This window comes from Hyperolius riggenbachi, chromosome 2 (genome assembly GCF_040937935.1).
Source record: "Hyperolius riggenbachi isolate aHypRig1 chromosome 2, aHypRig1.pri, whole genome shotgun sequence".
NCBI classification, from domain to species: Eukaryota; Metazoa; Chordata; class Amphibia; order Anura; family Hyperoliidae; genus Hyperolius; species Hyperolius riggenbachi.
In genome coordinates, this window is record NC_090647.1 from 100,168,298 (window position 1) to 100,191,580 (window position 23,283).

Consider the following 23,283-nt stretch of genomic DNA (forward strand, 5'->3'; position numbering starts at 1 on the left):
TACCAGTGCTCGCTGGATTAGTACACTTTTTTTATGTATATATATGAGATGGTCAGCCATGACTGATGGTGAAAAGCTCAATTCATTCACTACTTGATGTATACTCAACTGGTGTTTTGGTGATATAAAGGCTTGATACAAATATATGCATTGTAATTAGTGCAATGCATACTTGTTAGTTTTTGGTGTCTTTTGCAGTCTGAACATAGATATGAATGGCAACTCATCTGCTGTCTAATAAAAAAGTGCTTGTTGTTCACTGAGCGTGTAAAGGGGTCTATGTGAAAGCAAGGTCTGTTGTATGTCCATTTACTACAGCGCAACAGAATGGATGCAGCTTAAAGTGAACCGAGCATCATTTTTAACACCCAGGGCAGCTCTAATGCAAATTAAAAATGCATTCTAAAAATGTGGTTTATTATTAAAAAAAACTTTAATTTTACCTCATTTTTTTACATCTAAGAGTTAAATTAGCCACTTTGTCCATCCGCAAAGGACCTGCGGTCCCTGAGCAGGAGATGGTGAAAACAGATAAGAAATCACCTCTTTAGACTTAATTGACCACAAACAAACCCCCATTGTACTTCAAACAGAAAACATCAGTTACAGTTGAAGAATTTCTCACCTAGCCTGGATAACAGCAGTTGTAAAACAGCAGGGGTTGAGCTTCTGAACAATGGCAGCCCTTGCAGCTATTTGAAGCCAAGAGCTGCTTGGATCCCTTTAAACTAGTGCTGTAAGTGCAGCACTGCTCTGCTCAGCCCCCAAGTAATCGTCTTGCTTCAAAATAAATAAATTGTTAAATACATTCATTTTAGTTTGGTGTTTTGGGGTCTCCTCCTTCGCAACAAAGATATTATCTTAAAGTGTACCTGAGATGGGGCCCCGTCAATAAAATATTGCTCCCGCAGCGTCCTCTTCTCCCTCCCGCAACTGAGCCTGGAAAATCCGTCAGTCGGGGCCAGTTGGCGCATGCCCAGTCCGGCCAGGCACACTCCCCTGTCTCGCTCCCAGTAGGTGCAGAACACTCCAGGCGACGTGAACATGTGCTGTTGGCCCCGGACCGAAGGGCTTTTCAGGGCCAATTTCGGGCAAACAGAGAGGGAGAAGAAGATGCAGTGGGAGCATTCAGGCCGGAGGGGGCTGGAGGAAGCCCCAGGTATGTATATTTCAGGTTCCCTTTAATAGAGTGTAAGCTTGCAAGGGCAGGGACCTTCCCCCTAGAGTTTCTTGTCTATGTTACACTTCACTAAATGAGCACGTACCAGTATTGGTGATGTTTTCGAACCACACATCAATTGTATGTACAGCAGAGTCCCGAGTATCTGGCACTAGCAGGGATCGCCTGTTGCTGGATATATGTGCTAACCGACTGAAAAAGCACTAACCCTCAACTCTAAATACTTACCGAGCCTCCAGCAATGTGTAGCAGCCTTCCTCTTGCACCTAGCGGGCTCCTAGCAGCTTTCTGGCTTCCTCCGTGCATGGAAGCCAGTGTCACCTGACCTTACCCCATCGGAAGGCTGAAACCACTTGGAGCTCGCAAGGTGATGCAGGAAGGCTGCAATACATCTTTGGAGGCTCAGTAAGTATTTTAAAGGCTCCAATACTGCCCAGATCAAAGTCCCTGTTATCCTTCATGCGTGCCGGTTAGTTGAGACTTCCGGTTGCCTGAGTTTTAGATAACGGGGACTTTGCTGTATTTGTACTTGTGTCACTGGTTGTCCTGATTGTACAGAGTGTTGTACTGCCCATGTATCTATGCTCCTCACTATTTCATGTTTCTGTAGTATGTACAACGCTACAGCTTATGTTAGTGCCATATTAATAATATACAATAATAAAATGGAGGGCCAGGCTGCCACAGAGGGCTGTGCAATTAGGAAGGCAAGGCAAAAAGAAGAGCCCAGCACATGATTATGTGACTGCGAGCTCCACAGGAAAAATAAGCTATGAATTGTTTTATCATTTAAAGCAGGACTATTTCTGGAGCCTTAGGAGAGAGGAAAAAATCCTGCATTCAAAAACAAACAAACAATCAAGTGAATTCAAACCTAAATGGAGGAAATCTTGCTTTCCCTATATGGTTGTTTGGAAAAAGAGGACAAGCATAGAAAACCCTGGATCCTGCTTACAATTCTTAGTAAAGAGAGTCAGACTTAATTCATTGGCTCAGCCCAGAACTGAGATTGCAGCTCTTTATAAAAGAACATGTGAGGGATGTATTGTGAAAGGGTCACAATGGAATATGTAAACAGACAGCAGGGATAGTGTAATTTTGGCCACAGGGATTAGGACACAGTACAAACAGGCTGTGCATGTCCATGTGCTGTCACTGCAAGTCACACAAACCTGAGAGAGGGGACCACATTGCGGTGAGTCTGTCACCTCCCTTCTCACTTATACACCTATCTCTTCATAGCAACCTATTACTAATAAGCATTTTATTGTAGTCATCTATTGTTTGCATGCCAAATAGCTATTTCATCAATGCCAGATTACTGAAAGTTTTGTTCAATTACGGAACTATATTGAAATGAAATGTTTGATCATTGGTCAACTCAAAAAGACACATTAAACATAGACCATCTACAGATGTGGGGGTGATTTATAAAGCTTTTATCTTGAATGATCTCACTATACTTCTATTCACCTCCATTATAAAGAGAGCTGATTCATGAGGTAAAAACATAAGGAAAATAATCCAATAAAGTAATTTAAAATAAAAAATAAATTGGCCTTTTTTTTAATCTTTTTAAAATGAATTTTCAGCACTCTGCAATTGAACAAGTACCAAAAAGTTCTGTCAAAATTATTCTGAGTATTTTTTTGCTTGGCTTATAAGGTATTTTATTGATAACGTGTGGAAATGTTACCTAGGAGAAAACTTAAAAGAAAAGGGCCCATATGCAATTAACTTTCTTTCCTAGATGGTATTTTCTCAACCAGCAAACAAGAAAATACTCAAAAAAAATTCTATAGTACTTTTTCACCTACTTTTTGGTACTTTTTCACCTACTTTTTGGTACTTTTTCAGCAAAGTACTGAAAAATTATTTCAAAGAGAAGATGAAAAATTTTCTCCAAGGAAAAGACGTAAGAAAAAAATGTTAATTGCATATGGGCTCAGGAGAGAAGATACAGGAAGGAGAAGAAAAGCCACTGGATGTGGCACACCAGTGGGACAGGTGAGAGCTCTGCTGACAACACACAGGGGAGCACAGATGGAGGCACCGGCAACTGCACAGATTTTCAATAGATTTCATGCTGAAATCGATTGAAAATCTGTCTGCAGTATATGGGCAGCTTTAGTTAGGTTTGAAACAATCTCCTTGGAGAAAACCCAGGAGCAAAAGTTAATTGAATAAGGGGCCCTTATCTGTTTACCTAATCATCTAGCTCTCCTTATTAGTGTTAACTCATGATTTAATACATAATGGGCCCAATCCAATTCGCTTTTTCTATGCTCCCACCATGCAAGAAAGTACACAAAATAAGATACCGGTATAAATGTTTTTTCACCAATGTTTTTTTTGTATTTCTTTAATTGCTAAGTACTGAAAAGTTATTTTAAAGGTGAAAAATGATATCCTAGAAGAAAACTTAAATGTCAGGTAAAATTATCATATTCAAGCCCTACTTACCCGGGGCTTCCTCCAGCCCCTAGCAGCTGACATGTCCCATGCCGCAGCTCCGCACTCAGCTGCCGGCCAGGATTCCCTGCCGGCCGGTGATAGGCCGACCTCGCGACTTCATCGTCCACTGCGCCTCTACAAGTCCACGTTGTCCGGAGTGTACTGCGCAGGCGGCGTGGGACATGTTGGCTGCAAGGGACTGGAGGAAGCCCCGAGCAATTAGAGCTTGAAAATGATGATTTTGCCTGACATTTCCTTTAAAGAGAACCCGAGGTGGGTTTGAAGAATATTATCTGCATACAGAGGCTGGATATGCCTATACAGCCCAGCCTCTGTTGCTATACCAAACCCCCCTAAGGTCCCCCTGCACTCTGCAATCCCTCATAAATCACAGCCACGCTGCTGACAAACAGCTTGTCAGAGATGGCTGTGTTTATCTCTATAGTGTCAGTCTGCTGCTCTCCCCGCCTCCTGCAGAACTCCAGTCCCCGCCTGCATCCCTTCCCTCCCTGCTGATTGGAGGGAAGGGACGGGGGCAGGGACTGGAGCTATGCAGGAGGCGGGGGAGCAGCTGAGACTGACACTACAGATGTAAACACAGCCTCACAGCACGGCTGTGATTTATGAGGGATTGCAGAGTGCAGGGGGACCTTAGTGGGGTTTGGGATAGCAACAGAGGCTGGGCTGTATAGGCAGATCCAGCCTCTGTATGCAGATAACATTCTTTAAAGGATACCACAACTGACATGTGACATGTTGAGATAGACATGTGTATGTACAATGCCTAGCACACAAATACCTATGCTGTGTTCCTTTTTTTCTTTCTGTGCCTGAAAGAGTTAAATATCAGGTATGTAAGTGGCTGACTCAGTCCTGACTCAGACAGGAAGTGACCACAGTGTGACCCTCCCTGATAAGAAATTCCACCTATAAAATACTTTCCTAGCAGAAAATGGCTTCTGAGAGCAAGAAAGAGATAAAAAGAGGAATTTTTTTATCAGTGAGGGTCACACTGTAGTCACTTCCTGTCTGTGTCAGGACTGAGTCAGCCACTTACATACCTGATATTTAACTCTTTCAGAGAGAGAAAGAAAAAAAAGGAACACAGCATAGTTATTTGTGTGCTAGGCACTGTACATAAACATGTCTATCTCATTATGTCACATTTCAGTTGTGGTCTCCTTTAAACACACCTCGGGTTCTCTTTAAGAGAAAATTTTAAGTAAATAATTGCCATTACTCAATTCACTTTTTCTCCTGAATTTTATCCTAAGAGATCATTTTTCATCTTCCCTTTAAAATAACTTTCAGCATTCTGCAATGCTGAAAAAAATAATATTTTCTTGCTTGCTGGTGGCTTAAATGCATTTTATTGATAAAGTGTGAAGATATTAAAAAAAAACCAAAAAAAACCCCCTGAGAATCCCCCCAAATAAGTAGTCTAATGCTGTGGATACACAGCGTGTTTTTTTCTTATCAATCAAGTCACTGATGGCTCGATTGATAATTTCCGACAGGTCCGAACACCGCGCGGATCGATTCCCCACTCGATACCCGGGGGCGGACAATAGCAGAAATCGAGCGAAATATAAGGAAGCGCCCGCGGGGACGAGCGGAAATCGATCCGGGCGGCCGCGGGGTCGCGGCGGGAGTCGATCTGGCGGCTAAACGAGCCGCCAGATCTAACCGTGTATGCCCAGCATAAAAACTGTTGGTTCTGTCTGATTTTAACTGCTTATTTTTTTCGTTGGAGTGGTGCATCAAAGAGAAACCGTGACCAAGAATTGTACTTCATCCCAATCAGTAGCTGATACCCCCTTTCCCATGAGAAATCTTTTCCTTTTTACTAATTGATCATCACAGGGCTCTGTATGGCTGATATTGTGGTGAAACCCCTCCCACAGTGTGATGTCAGGACTAGAGATGTGGCGAACATCTCCAAATCCCTGGGGCTCTTACTACTTCCGGGTCGCACTGACCCGGAGTAGTACGCCTGCGCTGCCCGGCGGAGCGCGTCCTAGATCGCGTTCCTGTTGCCAGGCACTTTCTGCGAATGACGTCACGCTCATGCGCAGAGAGTGCCCGGTTACAGGAGCGCGATCGAGGAAGCGCTCCGCCGGGCAGCGCAGGCGTACTAGAGATCCAGAGATGTTCGCCGGGCGAACAGTTTGCCGCATCTCTAGTCAGGACCAAGGTCCTGACATTTTCCTGTCTGTGATCCTCATTGCATTGTGGGAAATAACAGCTGTTTACTGCTTTGCCAGCAGTAAAAATGTCACCATGTGGTAAATGTCAGAATGTAAATCAGGGAGAGGAAAGATTTGACAATGGGCAAACACTGACTAAATCATTACATAATTATTGTAAAAATGAAGCACTTTTTTATTACATTATTTTCAATGGAGTTCCTTTATAAAGAACCACTATTGTGAAAAAAGTAGGTATTTAAAATCTGACAGAACCCACAGGGTTTTGGCCAGTCCATCTTCTCATGGGAGATTCTCGGGGCTTTCTTTGTTTTCAACAGCATTTCCTGAAGAGCAGTTTAACTGCCAATATAGTGAGATACCAGCCAGCCTCCCTACTTCCTTGCACACTATTTTGTCAGTTAGACTTTGCAACGGCAGTCCTTCCTGTTCAGTAAGCCAGCACCTATTCAGTAGGAGACCTTGGGCAAGACCCCCTAACACTGCTACTGCCTATAGAGCTCGCCCTAGTGGCTGCAGCTGAGGCACTTTGAGTCCACCACTGAGCACAATATAAATGTTGTTTGTCTTGTATAAGAAGAAGGCAGCCTCCTATAGAGGTGTCCCATGCTGTCCTCCTGTCCCCTGTCACTGAGCAGGGAGCCCCCAAAGAAATTTGACAAGGGCTTGTCAGAAAGAAGAACAAGGCTGTGCCCCTCTTTAGGCACAAAAGCCTGCACAAGTACGCCCGCAATTGCGCATTTGGCCGGAGCCGCTCATGTATAAGCCGTTCCATGCTAGTGCACAAGTGTGGCCTTGCTCGCACAGGTACAGCATGGCCGAGCTCATGCCAGAAGAGGAGCGCAGCCCCGATGGTCCAGAAGGTCCCGCCGAGCTGCCCTTATAGGATCCAGAGGTTTTCCTCTACTTTAGTAATATGCCTTCTTCTACCTGAGGTTCTCCCCAAATTCCCTTTTCAAAAAATACATAAACACACCCATCTTTTAATAATTTCATCTACTAATGAGCAGCAAGTACACTGTGTGATGACACAAGATAATGTCCAGGCCTCATGACATTGCTTTCAGGCACCTGGGATGACATCTGACTCACCTTGTGCCAAAACAGATAGTATTTCACAATGGTCTGAGGCACAACGTTTCCCAATATTCAAACAATCATATGAGATCACCTGACAAGCTGATGGGTCGTACCATTATGATCTGTACAAATTATTCTGACTGAATTTGCTACACTTATTTTAGAGTTGAGTCCCTAGTACTTGGTAACATCCATGGTCCTTAAAGAAGACTTCAGGGAAACATTCCGTTAAAAATTCAATTCCCCCCTTGTTCAAAAAAAAATAAAAATGTTTTGATGATGTATATCAGTGCTATGAGTCATTTTGTAATTTAATGTCACTAAAACATATTTCCATCTCAGTTTACAGCCAGGTATCAGAGGTATAACTACAAATAAAGGCCAGTGTGGTCTCTGTGTCACATTCCTTTATTTCCAAAATAAATGTAGCCACCCATTGTGGTGCTGCCCCGCCCATAGCTGTCGCAGCCATCATGTTACCCTTAAATCGCCAATAGCAGTACAGCCAATATGTCACTTACATAACACAATCACAGTGTGGCCACCATGTCTTCCTTCTCCCATAACAAGTGCAGCCAGGAACGTAACTATAGGGGAGCAGCCCCTGCAATCACACAGGGGCCCAGCAGAGGCGTATCTAGGGTTTTCAGCACCCGGGGACAAAGACGGGTTTAAAGCCTCCTACCCCATGGTTAGGCCTGTGGTGCTTGTAATGCCCTCCTCTGACCACCTGTGCCCTCCAGACGGTCTAGTCAAGACCTTTGACCCGGAACTAATTGCTGCCGCATGCCCAGTAGCTTTCCTTTACATGAGTAGACAGCGCTGTCCACACTCCCAGCTGCTCTCACTGCCAGCCACACATTCTCCTCAGCTCAGTTTCTCCGGTGGGGGCGGGCATCTATCAGGCAGGGAGGGGGTTCCTCCCAGTCCCAGCCGCCAGGCATGCTCTCCTCCACTGCTGTATCTAGTTTCTCTAGTGGGGCGGGGTGGAAGAGGCTGCAGGATAATTGTTCATTCTGTGCATCATGGTAGATATGCTGCCAGTGGTGGCAGGCAGCCACTGAGCACCCCTAAATCGCTGCACCCGGGGACATATGTCCCCTCTTGCCCACCCTTAGTTACACCCCTGGGGCCCAGAGCTGTAAGAGGGCCCAATTACAAACCCTCCCTTCCTCCAATACAGAGGACTTCAGATCAGGTATTTCTGTGGCTACACTTGTTATGGGTATGAAAATCATGGTGGCCACACTTGTTTTATGACAGTTTTAAGATGGGCCCCCAGACCATAATTTCATTCATTATGTTATTTTCTCTACGGTTCCTCTTTGAATGCATCTATCGCATGCAGGACAAACAACGCCAGACACCATGTGGGTTTTTAGTAACTGAGGAAAATAGTGGATGCGTTTGGTAGTAAAAGCGTGCATGGTGTGCATAATATGTACTGGGGCAGAACATTCCCTTTTTTATTGTACCCCCAGCCTGAACCCTCCATAAATCATAGACAGAGGGTTACTTAGAAACTGGCCATTTAAAGTGATACTGAAGCGAAAAAAAAATTATGATATAATGATTTGTATGTGTAGTACAGCTAAGAAATAAAACATTAGGAGCAGAGACATAATTCTAGTATTGTTTCTAGTACAGTAAGAGTTAAGAAACTTCAGTTGTTATGTATGCAAAAGAGCTAATGAGCTCCACGACTTGACTTTCAAAGTCGCAGAGAGCTCTGACTTCTGAAGCTTGTTATCTCTACTGTTAGTCATTGTATTTTCTTTTTCTTTGCAAAGAAGGGGTTCAAAAGTTCACTAGCCTGCTCTGTGAAATCATTTAGAATGCTGAGTAGTGTGTAAACTGCAAATATTAGAGAATGATGCAATGTTATAAAAAAAAACACTATATAACTGAAAATAAAAATATGAGAATATTTTCTTTGCTACTGTTCTAGTAATTATCCGTACTACACAACCAATTCATTATATCGTAACTTTTTTTTTGTCGCTTCAGTGTCTCTTTAAATACTCATGCAATCAGAGCGCAACAGTTAGTGGCTAATAAACTGTAATGATTGTGTAAAAGCCCATGTTAGCATTCACAATACCTAGATGTACAACTGTTCCTTCTGATAATTAGTATCCCCTCTAAGAAGTCCAGCCAGCTTTAGGACCTGCCAAGTGTGCAGTAGGTGACATATGATCAGCTGACTGGAGGTCCCGGGAGCGAGCCTAGCACAGGCATCAGACAGACATCACAGAGAGCAGTCATAAAGCAACTTATGGGCATCGGAGTAAGATGATCCCCCCAGCATGAGGAGGCACAGATGATGAGAAACCTAATCTATGGGGCATATACAAATTCATGTAAGTGTATAGCTGCCAGCTATGGCACACTGGGCAGGCCAAACACTTGCTGCAGATAAAGGGGTATCATATTATGCACACTGGTCTCTGTATACAGTTTTCCTGCCAGGGCGCTGTGTGTTGAGTCTTCTCCCCTTCTTCCTTCCGCTTGTTCCTGATGTCCATCCCTTCATTCAATCCCATTTTACCTTTCCTTTTCCCGAGCTCCTATTTGCTTTTCAGTAATCAGTACTGATTTATGTTCACCTCTTCCAAAGACCTCACTTTTCTGGTACTGATGTACTGTATGTGTGTGCAGATTTACACCACTGAGTTCTATATTCATTGATATTGAGCTGAAAAGTTTTATGTAAGGTTCATTTCACACTGTACATTGCGTTGTGATAAAATCGCAACACAACTGAGCCGAAAAGTCAAGCAGTATTGTTGTGATGCAATGATATAGTTCATTGCAACGTCATGTACATTATGTGCAAGAAGCCTGAGCTTGACAGCTATATGTCTGTTTACTAAGCTGAGCACTAGGTCACTTTTATGTTCTTTTTCTCTGCTTGTCAGATCAATTGCTAGTCTTATTTTAACTCGCTGCATGCAGGCTTTGTATGAAAGTCTATGTCCAGTCTCCATTGCAGTTCACGCTCATTAACCACTTCGCCACTGAGGGGTTTTACCCCTTGAGCACCAGAGCAATTTTTACCTTTCAGCGCTCCTTCCATTCATTCATCTATAACTTTATTATTACTTATCGCAATGAAATGAACTATATCTTATTTTTTTCGCCATCATTTAGGCTTTCTTTAGGTGGGACATTATGCCAAGAATTATTTTTTCTGAATGTGTATTAATGGGAAAATAGGAAAACATTTGGGAAAAAAATCATTATTTTTCAGTTTTCGGCCATTATAGTTTTTAAATAATGCATGCTACTGTAATTAAAATCCATGAAATGTATTTGCCCATTTGTCCCGGTTATTACACTGTTTAAATTATGTCCCTATCACAATGTTTGGCGCCAATATTTTATTTGGAAATAAAGGTGCATTTTTTTCAGTTTTGCGTCCATCCCTAATTACAAGCCCATAGTTTATAAAGTACCAGTGTTGTACCTTCTTGACATAAATATTTAAAGAGTTCAGTCCCTAAGGTAACTATTTATGTTTTTTTTTCTTTTTATTACAAAAAATAAATAAATTGGGGAGTGTCGGAGGTAATGAGTTAATTTATAGTGTAAAAGTATGTATTTGTATATGAAAAATGTTTTGGATGTAGTTTTAATATTTGGCCACAAGATGGCCACAGTAATGTTTTGTGAATGCGACCTGTAAGCGTCGGAAGTACGCTTACAGGAAGTTCAGTGAGGCTGGGAAACTTTTTTTTTTTACCACAATGATCACGCTGCTTCTCATAGAAGCAGCCAATCATTGCTGGGGGCTGAGATCAACGAAAAGGAAAGTTTTTTCCCGTTCATTGATCTCCGGGCGAGCAGCCAGCGGCGTGCACGAGCACGGGAGCGCGCGTACGAGCGAGCGGGAGTGCGGACAGCGGCGGTAGCGGCGGGAGGTCTACGCTCCTGGTGGGGAAAGGGTGTTAAAAGGAGCGTAGATATACGCACGCGTGGTGGTAAAGTGGTTAATACACACTAGCAGGCCTACACCCGTTACAATAACGGGTTCTAGGCGTCCCTCACAACCCCTCTCCCGTCACAGCTGCATGTCAGTGCGCATGCGCGCACACGCGCACACGCGCACACGCTCATCCCCCTGGCCCCGTCCTCCTCCTGTCCCAATGTTCGCACCGTGCCACACATGCGCAGTAGCGCAAAGGTGCGGACACTGGGACAGGAGAGGAAGCAGGGACACAGGGGGTTTATTGTATAGGATGCATTATGCAACTGACAACTGTGAACCTCCTAGCCTGAATGCAAATTGTATACGGCTTGGAACTGGACTTATTTATTTTATTTATTTATTTATTTATTGTATTTATAAAACGCCTACATATTACATTGGGAAATTGCTAGCCATTAATGCCAATAATTATTGGATTTCCTTCAAACCCCTAAAAGTACCCTAGGGGCAGGCCCAAATACGTGCACCTAATATCTCAATTATGTGGCGGAGCGAGGGCCTGCGGGGAAAAGTTCAACACTTTGATCTAAAGAGGCTGATGCTGTGCCAGATTTTATCTAATAACAGCTCTCCAGTGGCAGCCATGTTTTCCTATTTCGGACTATGTCCGTCATTGGGCCTATACTTGAAAATGACAATGTCGGACATAGTCTAACATAGGAAAGGGTTAATGTGTCTGCACCACCTCTTTCAAACCAAGCATTCTTGAGATATTGTTCTGATGGGAAAAATACCTTGGCTTGTGCCATATTTTCCCTATAATCACTCTGTAGTTTGCATGATTTTTCCAAGGAAAAATGGAAAAATCCTTAAAGGGACACTTAAGTCAAACAAAAAAAATGAGTTTTACTCACCCAGGGCTTCCAATAGCCCGCTGCAGCTGTCCGGTGCCCTCGCCGTCTCCCTCCGATCCTCCTGGCCCCGCCGGCAGCCACTTCCTGTTTCGGTGACAGGAGCTGACAGGCTGGGGACGCGAGTGATTCTTTGCGTTACCAGACACATTAGCACCCTCTATGCTGCTATATGGTATATGATATATGCTATAGCAGCATAGATGGCGCTATTGTGGCCAGGAACGCGAAGAATCACTCGCGTCCCCAGCCTGTCAGCTCCTGTCACCGAAACGGGAAGTGGCTGCCGGCAGGGCCAGGAGGATCGGAGGGAGACGGCGAGGGCACCGGACAGCTGCAGCGGGCTATTGGAAGCCCCAGGTGAGTAAAACTAATTTTTTTTGTTTGACTTAAGTGTCCCTTTAAAGAGACACTGAAGCAAAACATTTTTTTTTTATATAATGATTTGTATGTGTAGTACAGCTAAGAAATAAAACATTAGGAGCTAATATTGTTTCCAGTACAAGAAGAGTTAAGAAACTCCAGTTGATAACTATGCAAAAGAGCCATTGAGCTCTGTCTTCTGAAGCTTGTTATCTCAACTGCCAGTCGCTGTATTTTCTTTTTCTCTCCAGAGGACTTTTCAAAAGTTCACTAGCCTGCTCTATAAAATCATGTAGAATGCAGAGTAGTGTGTAAACTGCAAATATTAGAGAATGATGCAATGTTAGAAAAAGCACTATGTAACTGAAAATAAAAATATGAGAATATTTTCTTTGCTACTAATGTTCTAGTAATTATCCGTACTACACAACCAATTCATTATATCGTAAAAAAACATTTCGCTTCGGTGTCTCTTTAATATGTGTAGTGAGAATAAGATTATATATAAAGTTACAATTGACGTGTGCTGTCAAATCTGTTTCAGGTTTCTGCATAAGCGTTCATGTGACATCTTTCGAACATGAAGACAAATAACACTATCCAGGCCGCCATCGATCTGACAGCCGGAGCTGCAGGTAATTCATGGGTTTTCAATTCAAACTGTCCACAAAAACCTTTGTAGAGAGTAATCCCTGGATCACACCCTAAAAATAATAGAAAAGAAGGGAAAACTCTTGGTTCTAGGACCAGAGATGCCTGGCTACTGCAGTGGGAGTAAAAGAACAAGTGACACTCATGCTAACCTAGAAATAAAAAACATATGTATATATATAAGTAGATAAATACTAGTTCTACTTACATAACAAGTGTATTGCCCTGTCCATGTTATAATTCCTGTGAATCTTATGAAGGAAAAGCAGAGAATCCTATTCTAGACAGTTTCCATCTTGGTTAACTTTGACCCCCTGACATCATTTCCTCCCTCACTCTTTTTTTCTCCTTTTGCTAATTGTGTATTCATTACCCGCCCTCCTCCCAGAGTCTTCAGACACTCCCACTGAGGTCTATACTAGGAAGCGCACTGTCTTATGTCATTAGAAGGAGGAGGGAAATAAAGGGAAGAGGAGGAATATATTATAGATAAAAAGACACCCCCCAGCATGCAACTGTTTGGCAATAGCAATTAAAGGGCCAGTGCTCCTAAGGTATGTGATAACTCCAAACCAGAACAGCAGAAAAAGTTTTGAAAGTTTTGAATGCAGGATTAGCATCTTTATCACTTAATACACTTAGACCAGTTGCTGTTGAAATTTGATTTTTATGGTGGCAATCCCACTATTAACTGTCCCTCAGAAGGGCTCACAAATCTAATCCCTACTATCCGGACTCATGAAGAACACAGCTACACAGAGAGAGTGTAATATAGTACAGTACTGAAGGTATAGGTATTTACAATAGATTATACTCACCAGGAGGCATTGCATAGGAAGTAACCACTGGTAAGAGCAAGTGGGGAGGTACTGTCCCTGCTCGACATGGGGGAGAAGATGAAGTGTCGCGGCTCCAAAAGAAGTTTACACTCTAGATCAGCGATGTCAATCCGGTCCTTCAAGGGCCGAGGTCCTCACACATTTTTGACACAGCTCAAATTAATTGATGAGTCTGAATCAGGAAAGGTGTGGTCCATCAGGTAGAACACATTCCTCTCCTTCTCAGCCTATCCTAAACACTGGCATGGATCTGGCCCCCAGGCCTGGAGTTCGACACCTGTGTTCTAGATGAGCTTCTAGAGTGAGTCCCTTTTGTCAAGGGTCAATAGAAAAAACTGGCAGGTGACTGGAGGCACCCAAAATTGTGTATGGATATGTATAAAAATAAGGGTAAGAAGGTCTTACCTTCAAGAAGGTGTTTTAACGTAAGATATTCAAAAATAGTCTTCATTTTACAGGTGCTCAGGGCTAATATAAGAACCTTTTACAGCACAATATTTGACCCAATGACGCAGCTTTTGCTGTGAAACACGTTGTTCTATGTCCATAATAAAACTAAGACTTTTTTATATCTTATGTGAAAACTCCTTCTTGAAGGTAAGACCTTCTTACCCTCTGTATAGTGTGTGTTGGCTGGGAAAGTCTGTAGAATCACTCTGCCTGGAAGTACTGAGCAATATAGATGAAAAATAACTACTCTAAGATACAGAAGGAGAAAAATGCTTCTTCCTGTTCCAATTTTAGGATGAGCTAGAATTTTTGAAAAAAATTGTGGCTGTTTTCTATTTAATACACCTTAATACGTTTATCTACATGACAGGAAATTTACAGGTCTTTTTTGTTTGTTTGTTTTAATTGTTTTATTTATTTTGTTTAGTACTAAAAATATTGTTTTTAGATGTGTCATTTTTGATCAATAATATCTAAAAATTTTAAAAATTAATGGTTTATTTTGCTTTTCTTTTACATACCTCACACCCCTTTGTCTGACTGGCACATTTTGCATCTAAAAATATTTTTTCTTTACTACTGTGTATTAATAAAAAGTCCATACAGCGACAATAGGGGTAATTATTACCACACACCAAATTACGGTTTTGGCTTATATACTTTTAGTGACTTGTGTACAACTATAGATGAAGATGCTTTTCTGTTTACAACCAGTTGGACCAGCAAGCGCAGTTTGAAATGAGGCATTCATTTGTAATATTTCATATGTTTTTAATTAAAAAACTATATTTAAACAATAATTCAGTACTTTTTAAGACCATTCACACTGGGGCACTTTTCGGGCAATTTCCGTCGCACTTTGAATCGCTGGCAATCACCAACACTTTGACAAGTTCTAGTGTCATTTATAGTGTATGGCAGTGGTCTCACTGCTGTGATCGCCAGCGATTCGCATCTTACTGAAATCTGAAACGCTGTGCATGCAGCACTTTTCCACGATTTTGGAGCGATCAGGGTTAAAAAAAATCACAAATTGCAATGGCCCAAAAATCACATTTGTGTTCAATTGAAAAACAGAAAAAAAAACCACTCTGTGATTTGCTAGCGTTTTGTAATCTTTAGTGTGATTGGGGCCTAATAGTCGCAGCGCGTGATTTAGTCGCGGTGCCACCGCAGAAGAGAAAAGTTGAAGTGTACCAGCGAGTAACAAAGTGAAGTAATCAATATGTAACCAGGGATTCCTCCATCCCTATAATCACTTCTGAGTCCCACGCCCTCCTCCCGCGGTCTGGCATTCAGCTGCAATCATTCCTGGTAACTGGCTCAGTCGCGTCTAGTCTGGGTCTTCTACACATGCGCAGTAGCCCCGGACTGACGGGACTGAGCCAGTTACCGGGGCTGATCGCGGCTGAATGGAGGGCGGCGTGGGACTCAGACGTGTTTATGGGGCGGAAGGAAGCCCTGGGTAAGTTTCGATGACTTCACTTTGTTAATCTCTGGTTTACGTTAACATGTAACATAAGTTCTGGTACACTTCCGGGATAACCATGGAAGTTGCACGGCAACGCATTGCAGCTTGTGTGTTACCCAGAACACTTCCAACACGTCACGACTCGTGACATGTTGGAAGTGTTCTGGGTAACGCACAAGCTGCAATGCGTTGCCGTGCAACTTCCATGGTGACGTACCGCAGGCTGTGTGTCATGTCTCATTGACTTTAATGGCCACTGCAACAAGCTGTGGTAGGAGAAAGTACTGCAACGCAATGCAACACAGTAAGTGTAAAAGGACCCTAAAGAGTATTATACACTTTTTTTAAGTTCTTCTCTTTCATATGTATGTTTTTTCAAAATAATACAATTGCACATTTCTGCTTTTAAAACATGCATAAACATATTTTTTAATACTCAAATTAGGTGGGACAGCATGTGTTCTGACAGGGCAGCCATTTGACACAGCTAAAGTGAAGATGCAGACGTTCCCCAACCTGTACAGAGGGCTGATAGACTGTGGAGTGAAGACTTACAAACAGATGGGCTTCCGAGGATTCTACAAAGGAACAAGCCCGGCCCTTCTAGCCAACATCTCTGAAAACTCTGTGCTCTTCATGAGCTACGGCTTCTGTCAGAGGGTTGTCCGCAAACTTACTGGATTAGAGAAGAATGCACCCCTAAGGTAACTGGGTGGAAGGTGTTAGAATATATGGTTTGATTTCTGTTATAACTATTAAATCGCTGCACCTTTCCGTTATCATTGTGCATACAGGTTACCCAGTTATGATTTGGAAAATCAGAATTACCAGGACTTTTTATAGCGGGTCTAAACCGATAAGAAGTCTGTAAAGTTCAGCAGAGTGAGATATGACAAGGGCAGTAGTTCCTACTAGTGCGATGGACACAATGTGATTTTCTGAACATGCTCATAAAGGCTTCTACACACACTTGACTAAAGTCGGCTGGGGTGGGCGATAGCGACCGCCTCAGCCTATGCTCAAGCGTGGGTACGGCAGCCCCCCAGGTGGAACAACTCACCTGAGAGACGGCCAACTTCTTTGAAGACGCCGCTCTTCCACCTGCCGAGTGGTGTCAGTCCGTCGTCCCTCCACCCCCCCCCACCTTAGCAACAGTAAAAACTGTATTGGCCAGCCCAGCGATGTCGCCCAAAGACGGCAGCATAACGCAACCCTAAACATTTTTCAGGAAAATGGACACGCTGCAATTCATTTGGTGAATGGCATGCATCTGGACCTGGGCAACAGCGGAGAGTAATCCAGAGATATAGTGACGTATATACCAGCGGCAGGGCAACGTACATCTGTGATCAGACCCTTAATGACCTGCTGAGAGTGACCGGGGTTCCCTTGACTTTTTTCTTGATTAATAGGCCTGCATTAGTTGGCTGTCTTTGAAATGGTTCTACATTTGCAGTAAAAATCTAAACTGTGGGTAAGGCAGCATGCAGTGAAACCATATGTGGTGTGAAACAACCCGCAGAGCGGTCAGACACATAAACAACTTACAGCCCCTTTCCAGGAATTTAACCATCAAGTCATTTTTACAAATTCAAGCGGCTTAAAGAATTAGTAACCTCTCATTTTCAAATGTCTCTAAGGGCCACGTTGTAAATCACAACATGTTAACAATTGGGTTAAAAGGTTCGTCGTGGCAAAGCCACTGAAAAGAGTTTAAATTTAAACAATTTAGCTTGAAAGCTTCAGTTATATTCATATTGTGCAATTATGTGGCCATTGCCATGTTTAAAATATTTGTATCTTTTGCGTCTATCTGTAATGCTTGTGTGCATAAGCAATACTGTCTGTTTACAAATCACAAGTGTAATGCTTGGGGGTTATACTTTGACCACCCAGAGCAACAAGGCTGGTAGCTGAATAATGGAAGAGGCTACACAGGCTGCCCAGAGCAACTGCAGCTCTGGGCTTCCGATATCGCTACAAATAAGACGCAATGGCAGCGCAGTGCGATGTTGCGCTGCCTTAGCGATAGCAAGCACTCAGACAGGTACAAGACAGGACTATAGACAGGCCCGTTTCTAGGGCCGTGCTGGGCGTGCCGCCGCCTGGGGGCGCTGTTGGGGGGGCGCTATAATGGAGGGGGGAGCCGGAGCCGCGGGGAGGGCAGCCCTGGGAGGGCAGCCCTCCCTCTCCCGGGCCGCTCTCCGTGCTCCCCCATCAGATGCAGAGCGAGCAGCCAGGAAGTGCTGTTTACAACTCATCTCCCTGGCTCCAAGCACCGCTCTCTCGCCGCCGGTCTCCTCTCTCTGCATAGATGCGGATACACACGCTGCTTCCAGCTTAACAGGAAGCAGCGTGTGTATCTGCATCTATGCAGAGAGAGGAGACCGGCGGCGAGAGAGCAGCGCTTGGAGCCATGCAGGTGAGTTGTATACAGCGCTTCCTGGCTGCTCGCTCTGCATCTGAGGGGGGAGCACGGAGGGCGCCCGGGAGAGGAGAAGGAGGGAGAGGTCGGGCTGCCCTCCCCGCGGCTCCGGCTCCCCCCTCCATTATAGGGGACAGCTACCTATCTAACCTATCCTGGGGGCACCTACCTAATCTAACCTACGCTGGGGGGCAGCTACCTAATCTAACCTACACTGGGGGGCAGCTACCTATCTAACCTATACTGGGGGGCACCTACCTAAACTAACATACACTGGGGGGCAGCTACCTATCTAACCTACACTGGGGGGCACCTACCTAATCTAACATACACTGGGGGGCACCTACCTAATCTAACCTATACTGGGGGGCACCTACCTAATCTAACCTACACTGGGGGGCACCTACCTAATCTAACATACACTGGGGGGCACCTACCTAATCTAACCTATACTGGGGGGCACCTACCTAATCTAACCTACACTGGGGGGGCAGCTACCTATCTAACCCTACACTGGGGGGCAGCTACCTATCTAACCTAATTACACCAGAGAGGAAATGTGTGCATCAACCAAGTGAACCTGACAAATCTGGCTTTGCAAATTTGGCCTATTGGCTAATCACGAGACATTGCTCATGCAAATATGCATTTGCTTTCGCATGCCTAAATATGCAGGGTCAAAAACCAAAACCGCAAAACAATCGCCCTGCGGGAATTAGTTCATGCTACATGGTTTTTGACCCTGCAAAGCCAGATTTGTCAGGTTCACTTGGTTGATGCACACATTTCCTCTCAGGTGTAATTACCTATCTAACCTACACTGGGGGGCAGCTACCTATCTAACCTACACTGGGGGGCAGCTACCTATCTAACCTATACTGGGGGGCAGCTACCTAATCTAACCTACGCTGGGGGGCAGCTACCTAATCTAACCTACACTGGGGGGCACCTACCTAATCTAACCTACACTGGGGGGCAGCTACCTATCTAACCTACACTGGGGGGCAGCTACCTAATCTAACTTACACTGGGGGGCAGCTACCTAATCTAACCTATACTGGGGGGCAGCTACCTATCTAACCTATACTGGGGGCACTTATCTAACCTGTATTGGGGGCACCTACCTAGCTAGCCTATACAGGTGGCAACTATACTGGCTACCTATATTGCAGGCACCTACCTAAATAACCTATACTCGGGGCACCTACCTATCTAACCTATGCTGGGTGCAACTATTCTGGCTACCTATATTGCAGGCACCTACCTAAATAACCTGTACTGGGGCACCTACCTATCTAACTTATACCGGGGGCGCCTGCCTATCTAACCTATGCTGGGGGCAACTATACTGGCTACCTATACTGGAGGCACCTACCTGGCTAACCTATAGCGGGGGCAACTATACTGGCTCACCTATGCCTGGCTACCTATACTGGGGTACCTATTCTTGGCTACCTTTACTGGGGGGACCTATACTAAGTGCAACTAGACCTGGCTAACCTATACTGCGGGCACCCATACCTTGCTCGGGGGGGGGTGTCGCAATTTTTACACCCTCGCCCTGGGTGCATTTTAGCCTAGAAACTGCACTGACTATAGACTGGACCGTAACTAGTAGTAACCACAGCTCACAGTCACGTCCACAGAAGCAGAGCAAGCAGGCTAACAAAAGTCACCAGCAAGCATCCACACAGGCAAGCTTACAGGAAAGAACGTAACTAATAGCAACACAACTATGCTAGCTAAGCACGGGTGATCACGATAAGCGCAACCTACCGAAACGTGCTGAACAGACTAGCTAACAAAGTAACTGAAAAATCTCTGTGGCTCGAATAAAGAAAATAACAAACGACTCAACTAATAGATAAATATATATTAGCAAGTTTGCATATATATTTATCAAGAACTAGCTAAAGCATAAGTAATAAGGTCACATAGAACTACAATAACAGAACTATACAGAATAGCACAGTGCCCAGCAGACCAGCATAGTGATCGCTATGATGGGCCAGGTCTAAAAGGGGAGACAGACTTTTATGCCGGCATTGACCAATGGATGCAAGCATGCAAATCTCTACACAGCTGAATGGTAATCATTCAATCCTGAGCTGTCTTGATTACCATTTGCTAGCTGGTTGTGAATGCAAAGGACTCTCATAGGAAATACATGCAGTATTATGTAACAACATGCCTGCAGGAAATCCAGGGCTATCTGGCCGCAGCTCAGCTGTAGTAAGCAATTGGTGGAATGATGCCAGCATCCTGAGCTGCCCAGAACTGCAAATGACAATGTGACTCATTGCAAATGCACAACCGAATGCAAGCAGACAAGCCAGAACTGTCCGTTTGCAGCTCCACTGCAACGGACAGAATACACTACAGGAGGGATCCTTATACTATCTTTGTATAACTAAATGGAAGCAGAAACATATGGGTTTAAAGTAGACCTGAACTCAGAACTTCCTCTCTGTTCTAAAAAAATAAGCAACAGTATAATAACATTTAAAGAAAAACAGTTCCTTGTTACTGCTTATACAACTCCTACCTAGATTCTGCAGAGCGGTTACTTTCTAGTATCCTGGGAGCACAGAAAAGGTTAACCGGCCTGTGTTTACATATTAGCTCAGAATTTGGCAGAGCCAGCAGACAGCTGACATCTCAAATTACACTAGCTCATTACTTGCTGAGAAGGGAAACTTAAGGTGCGTACACACATGCGACTATAGTCGTTTGAAACGATTGTTCCCATCGCTTCAAACGACGATCATTTAAAAAACAGCAGCCACACCATTAAGTCTAACGACGGACGAGCTAGATCGTTAAAAACGAACGATCTAGCTTGGCGGATTTTTTCCAACGACGATCGTTTGCAAAAGTAGTACATTGTTGGAAAAAGGTCGTTCGTACTAGGCTTGACAAGCGCGTTTTGCTTTTTCTCCATGGAACGTTTCATTTTTATGCGCAAGCGCAATAGTTGCTTTACGTGATGTAACGTTCGTTCTAACGATCAGATCGTTACACACTTTTAGAAGCTCACTTTACTTAAGTTGTTCTTTTGTCAATTAAAAGTTTGTTTGTCGTTCACAACGAACGATCGTTGTCGCATGTGTGTACGTAGCTTTAGACAGGCTGTTCTCTATATTCACACATAGGGAAGACACAGGGTGGATTTCTCTGTTTTCTTGTCTCCTGTGCAAGAGTTAATGTCCGCTTTAAATGTATTCCCTAAAAGTCTGAGCAAAAAAAGTAAAGTACTTCATAAACAGAAACTACATTTAGCTAAGAGAAAAATGTTTAAAGGACCACTCCAGTGAAAAAAGTAAGCAGTTAAAATCTGACAGAACTGACAGGTTTTAGACTAGTCAATTTCCTTGTGGGGGAATCTTAGGGTATTCTTTGTTTTCAGAACGGCAGTTTAACTGCCGATACCAGCCAGCCTTCTTAGGCCCGGTTCACATTAGCGTTCCCTGTCCGGATCCGCCTGATCGGATCCGGACCGTATACTGTACAAACGGAACGTACGTTCCGCATAGCAATGCAAAGGCTATGCGGACGTTCACACGCGTCCGTTCCGTACAGTAAGGAGCCGGACCGGATCCGGACTCCGGACACTTTTCCAACATGCGCTATTTTTTGGTCCGGCTCATCCGGCCCACGCACCCGGACCGGAGCCTGACTGCACCATCCGGATATAGAAAACCAATGGGAAACGGAAGCACAGAACACACTGGAGACAACACCGAACGTTCTACCCCACTTCCTATGCGTATTTATAGCGTCCATTACGGATGGGGACACATGGGCCCAGCATATCTGGAGTGGAGCAGCAGTGACAGACGTGCTGGAGCTGTTTGGCAGTATGTTGGAGGTGGAGGTGAGGCCTACAGCGGAGGACCTGATTCTACAGGTGCACCTTCTGCAGACCCCAGCAAATTTTAAGGTATTTTTTTTTTCCCACGGATCCGGGTGGCAGCCTGAAGCAGTCCTGATGCAAACAGACCGGATCCGGATCGGAACGGTTCCAATCCGGATGAGGTCCTGATACGATCCGGATCCGGTCCGTTTACATGCCAAAACGCAAGTGTGAACGGGGCCTTACTCACTTGCACACTATTTTGACAGTTGGACTTAGCAACTGCTATTCAGGAAGTGCTTTTGAAAACAAAGAAAATCTTGAGACTCTCCCATGAGTAGATGGACTAGTCCAAAACCTGTCGGTTCTGTCCGATTTTAACTGTTTACTTTTTTTGGCTGGAGCGGTCCTTTAAGTGGTTCGACCAATATTGTAGGATTAGGGATCAAATTGGATTGGTCCATTTTCAAGCTGCATACATTTACATACAAAATTTGCATAGTATGAGGTATGTGCATTAAGCAAAAACGAATGCACTTAATAGAAAAGTGCAAGAAGTGCAAAGTGTGAAATAACCCCAACGTTACAGGTATCTTCAGCTGTAATGCTTGCATGATGTGTATTTAATCAGCAGTATGTGTGTGAAATGGTGCTTGTGTCATTTTGAAGGATGTATCTCTGTGTCTGCATTTTAGTAATCTGCACAATGCAACTGCAGGCTCAATTGCAGCAGCATTTGCCTCACTGGCCCTTTGTCCCACAGAGCTGGTCAAGTGTCGTCTTCAGGCCATGCACGAAATGAAGCTGTCCGGCAAGATCATCGAAGGGCAAAAGTGAGTTTTCATACCTATATTATATCACACATCTTTTACTTTTACTGTATGTTACTATTGCTATAGCCAAAGGAAAATAAGGCAGTTTAGCCTGGAAATATTCAATTGGTATCCTTCAATTATGGGCAGTGCTACATTGCAGCGCGCTAGGGTACTAGACCCCCGTGGAAATCACTGTGCCCCCCTGAGTCTATTCTCCTGTGGATACACAATAACCTGCATACATAAAACCATTCACAGACATTACTGTTCAGGGTTGCCAAGCGCCCGTATTTGGATGGGCAGTCCATCCAACGACACTATAAATTCAGTGTCCGTATTGCCCGTACTTTTAGAACAGGTATCCGTCCAGAAACGAGATTATAGCCGCAATCCTCATGCACATGTGCGGCTGCTCTCTTTGCGGTACAGAGGCGCTGGTTTTGTTTTCTGGGCGGCTGAGCCAAAAAGATGTAATGACTCCTCCTCTGTCCCTTCCTCCCTGCTCCCTCCCTCCAATCAGTGTAGCTCTGTTTGACTGGCGCCTCTCTTCTGCCAATGAGAAAGGCAGCCGTGTGAGCCCACCCACATACTGTTACACAATTATTACTATCTAATGTAACTCACACCTGGGTTCATAATGATGATGGTGGTTGGTC

The 23,283-nt window shown here is 44.1% G+C and overlaps 1 protein-coding gene across 2 annotated transcripts in view; it reads left to right on the top strand.

The window, feature by feature from the left end:
• Window positions 1-2,268: 2,268 nt before the first annotated feature.
• The window catches only part of LOC137545651 (mitochondrial ornithine transporter 1-like), a 35,990-nt gene continuing 14,975 nt past the window's right edge, over window positions 2,269-23,283 (top strand). Inside the window, exons 1-4 of one of the 2 annotated variants that reach the window (XM_068267110.1) lie at window positions 2,269-2,375; window positions 12,668-12,758; window positions 15,980-16,238; window positions 22,508-22,645. In XM_068267110.1, the coding sequence (XP_068123211.1) occupies window positions 12,704-12,758; window positions 15,980-16,238; window positions 22,508-22,645 (452 nt within the window). In that variant the 5' untranslated portion in view covers window positions 2,269-2,375; window positions 12,668-12,703. Of the gene's footprint in view, window positions 2,376-9,185; window positions 9,282-12,667; window positions 12,759-15,979; window positions 16,239-22,507; window positions 22,646-23,283 lie in introns of those variants that run through there. The other variant, XM_068267111.1, reaches the window with a different exon arrangement.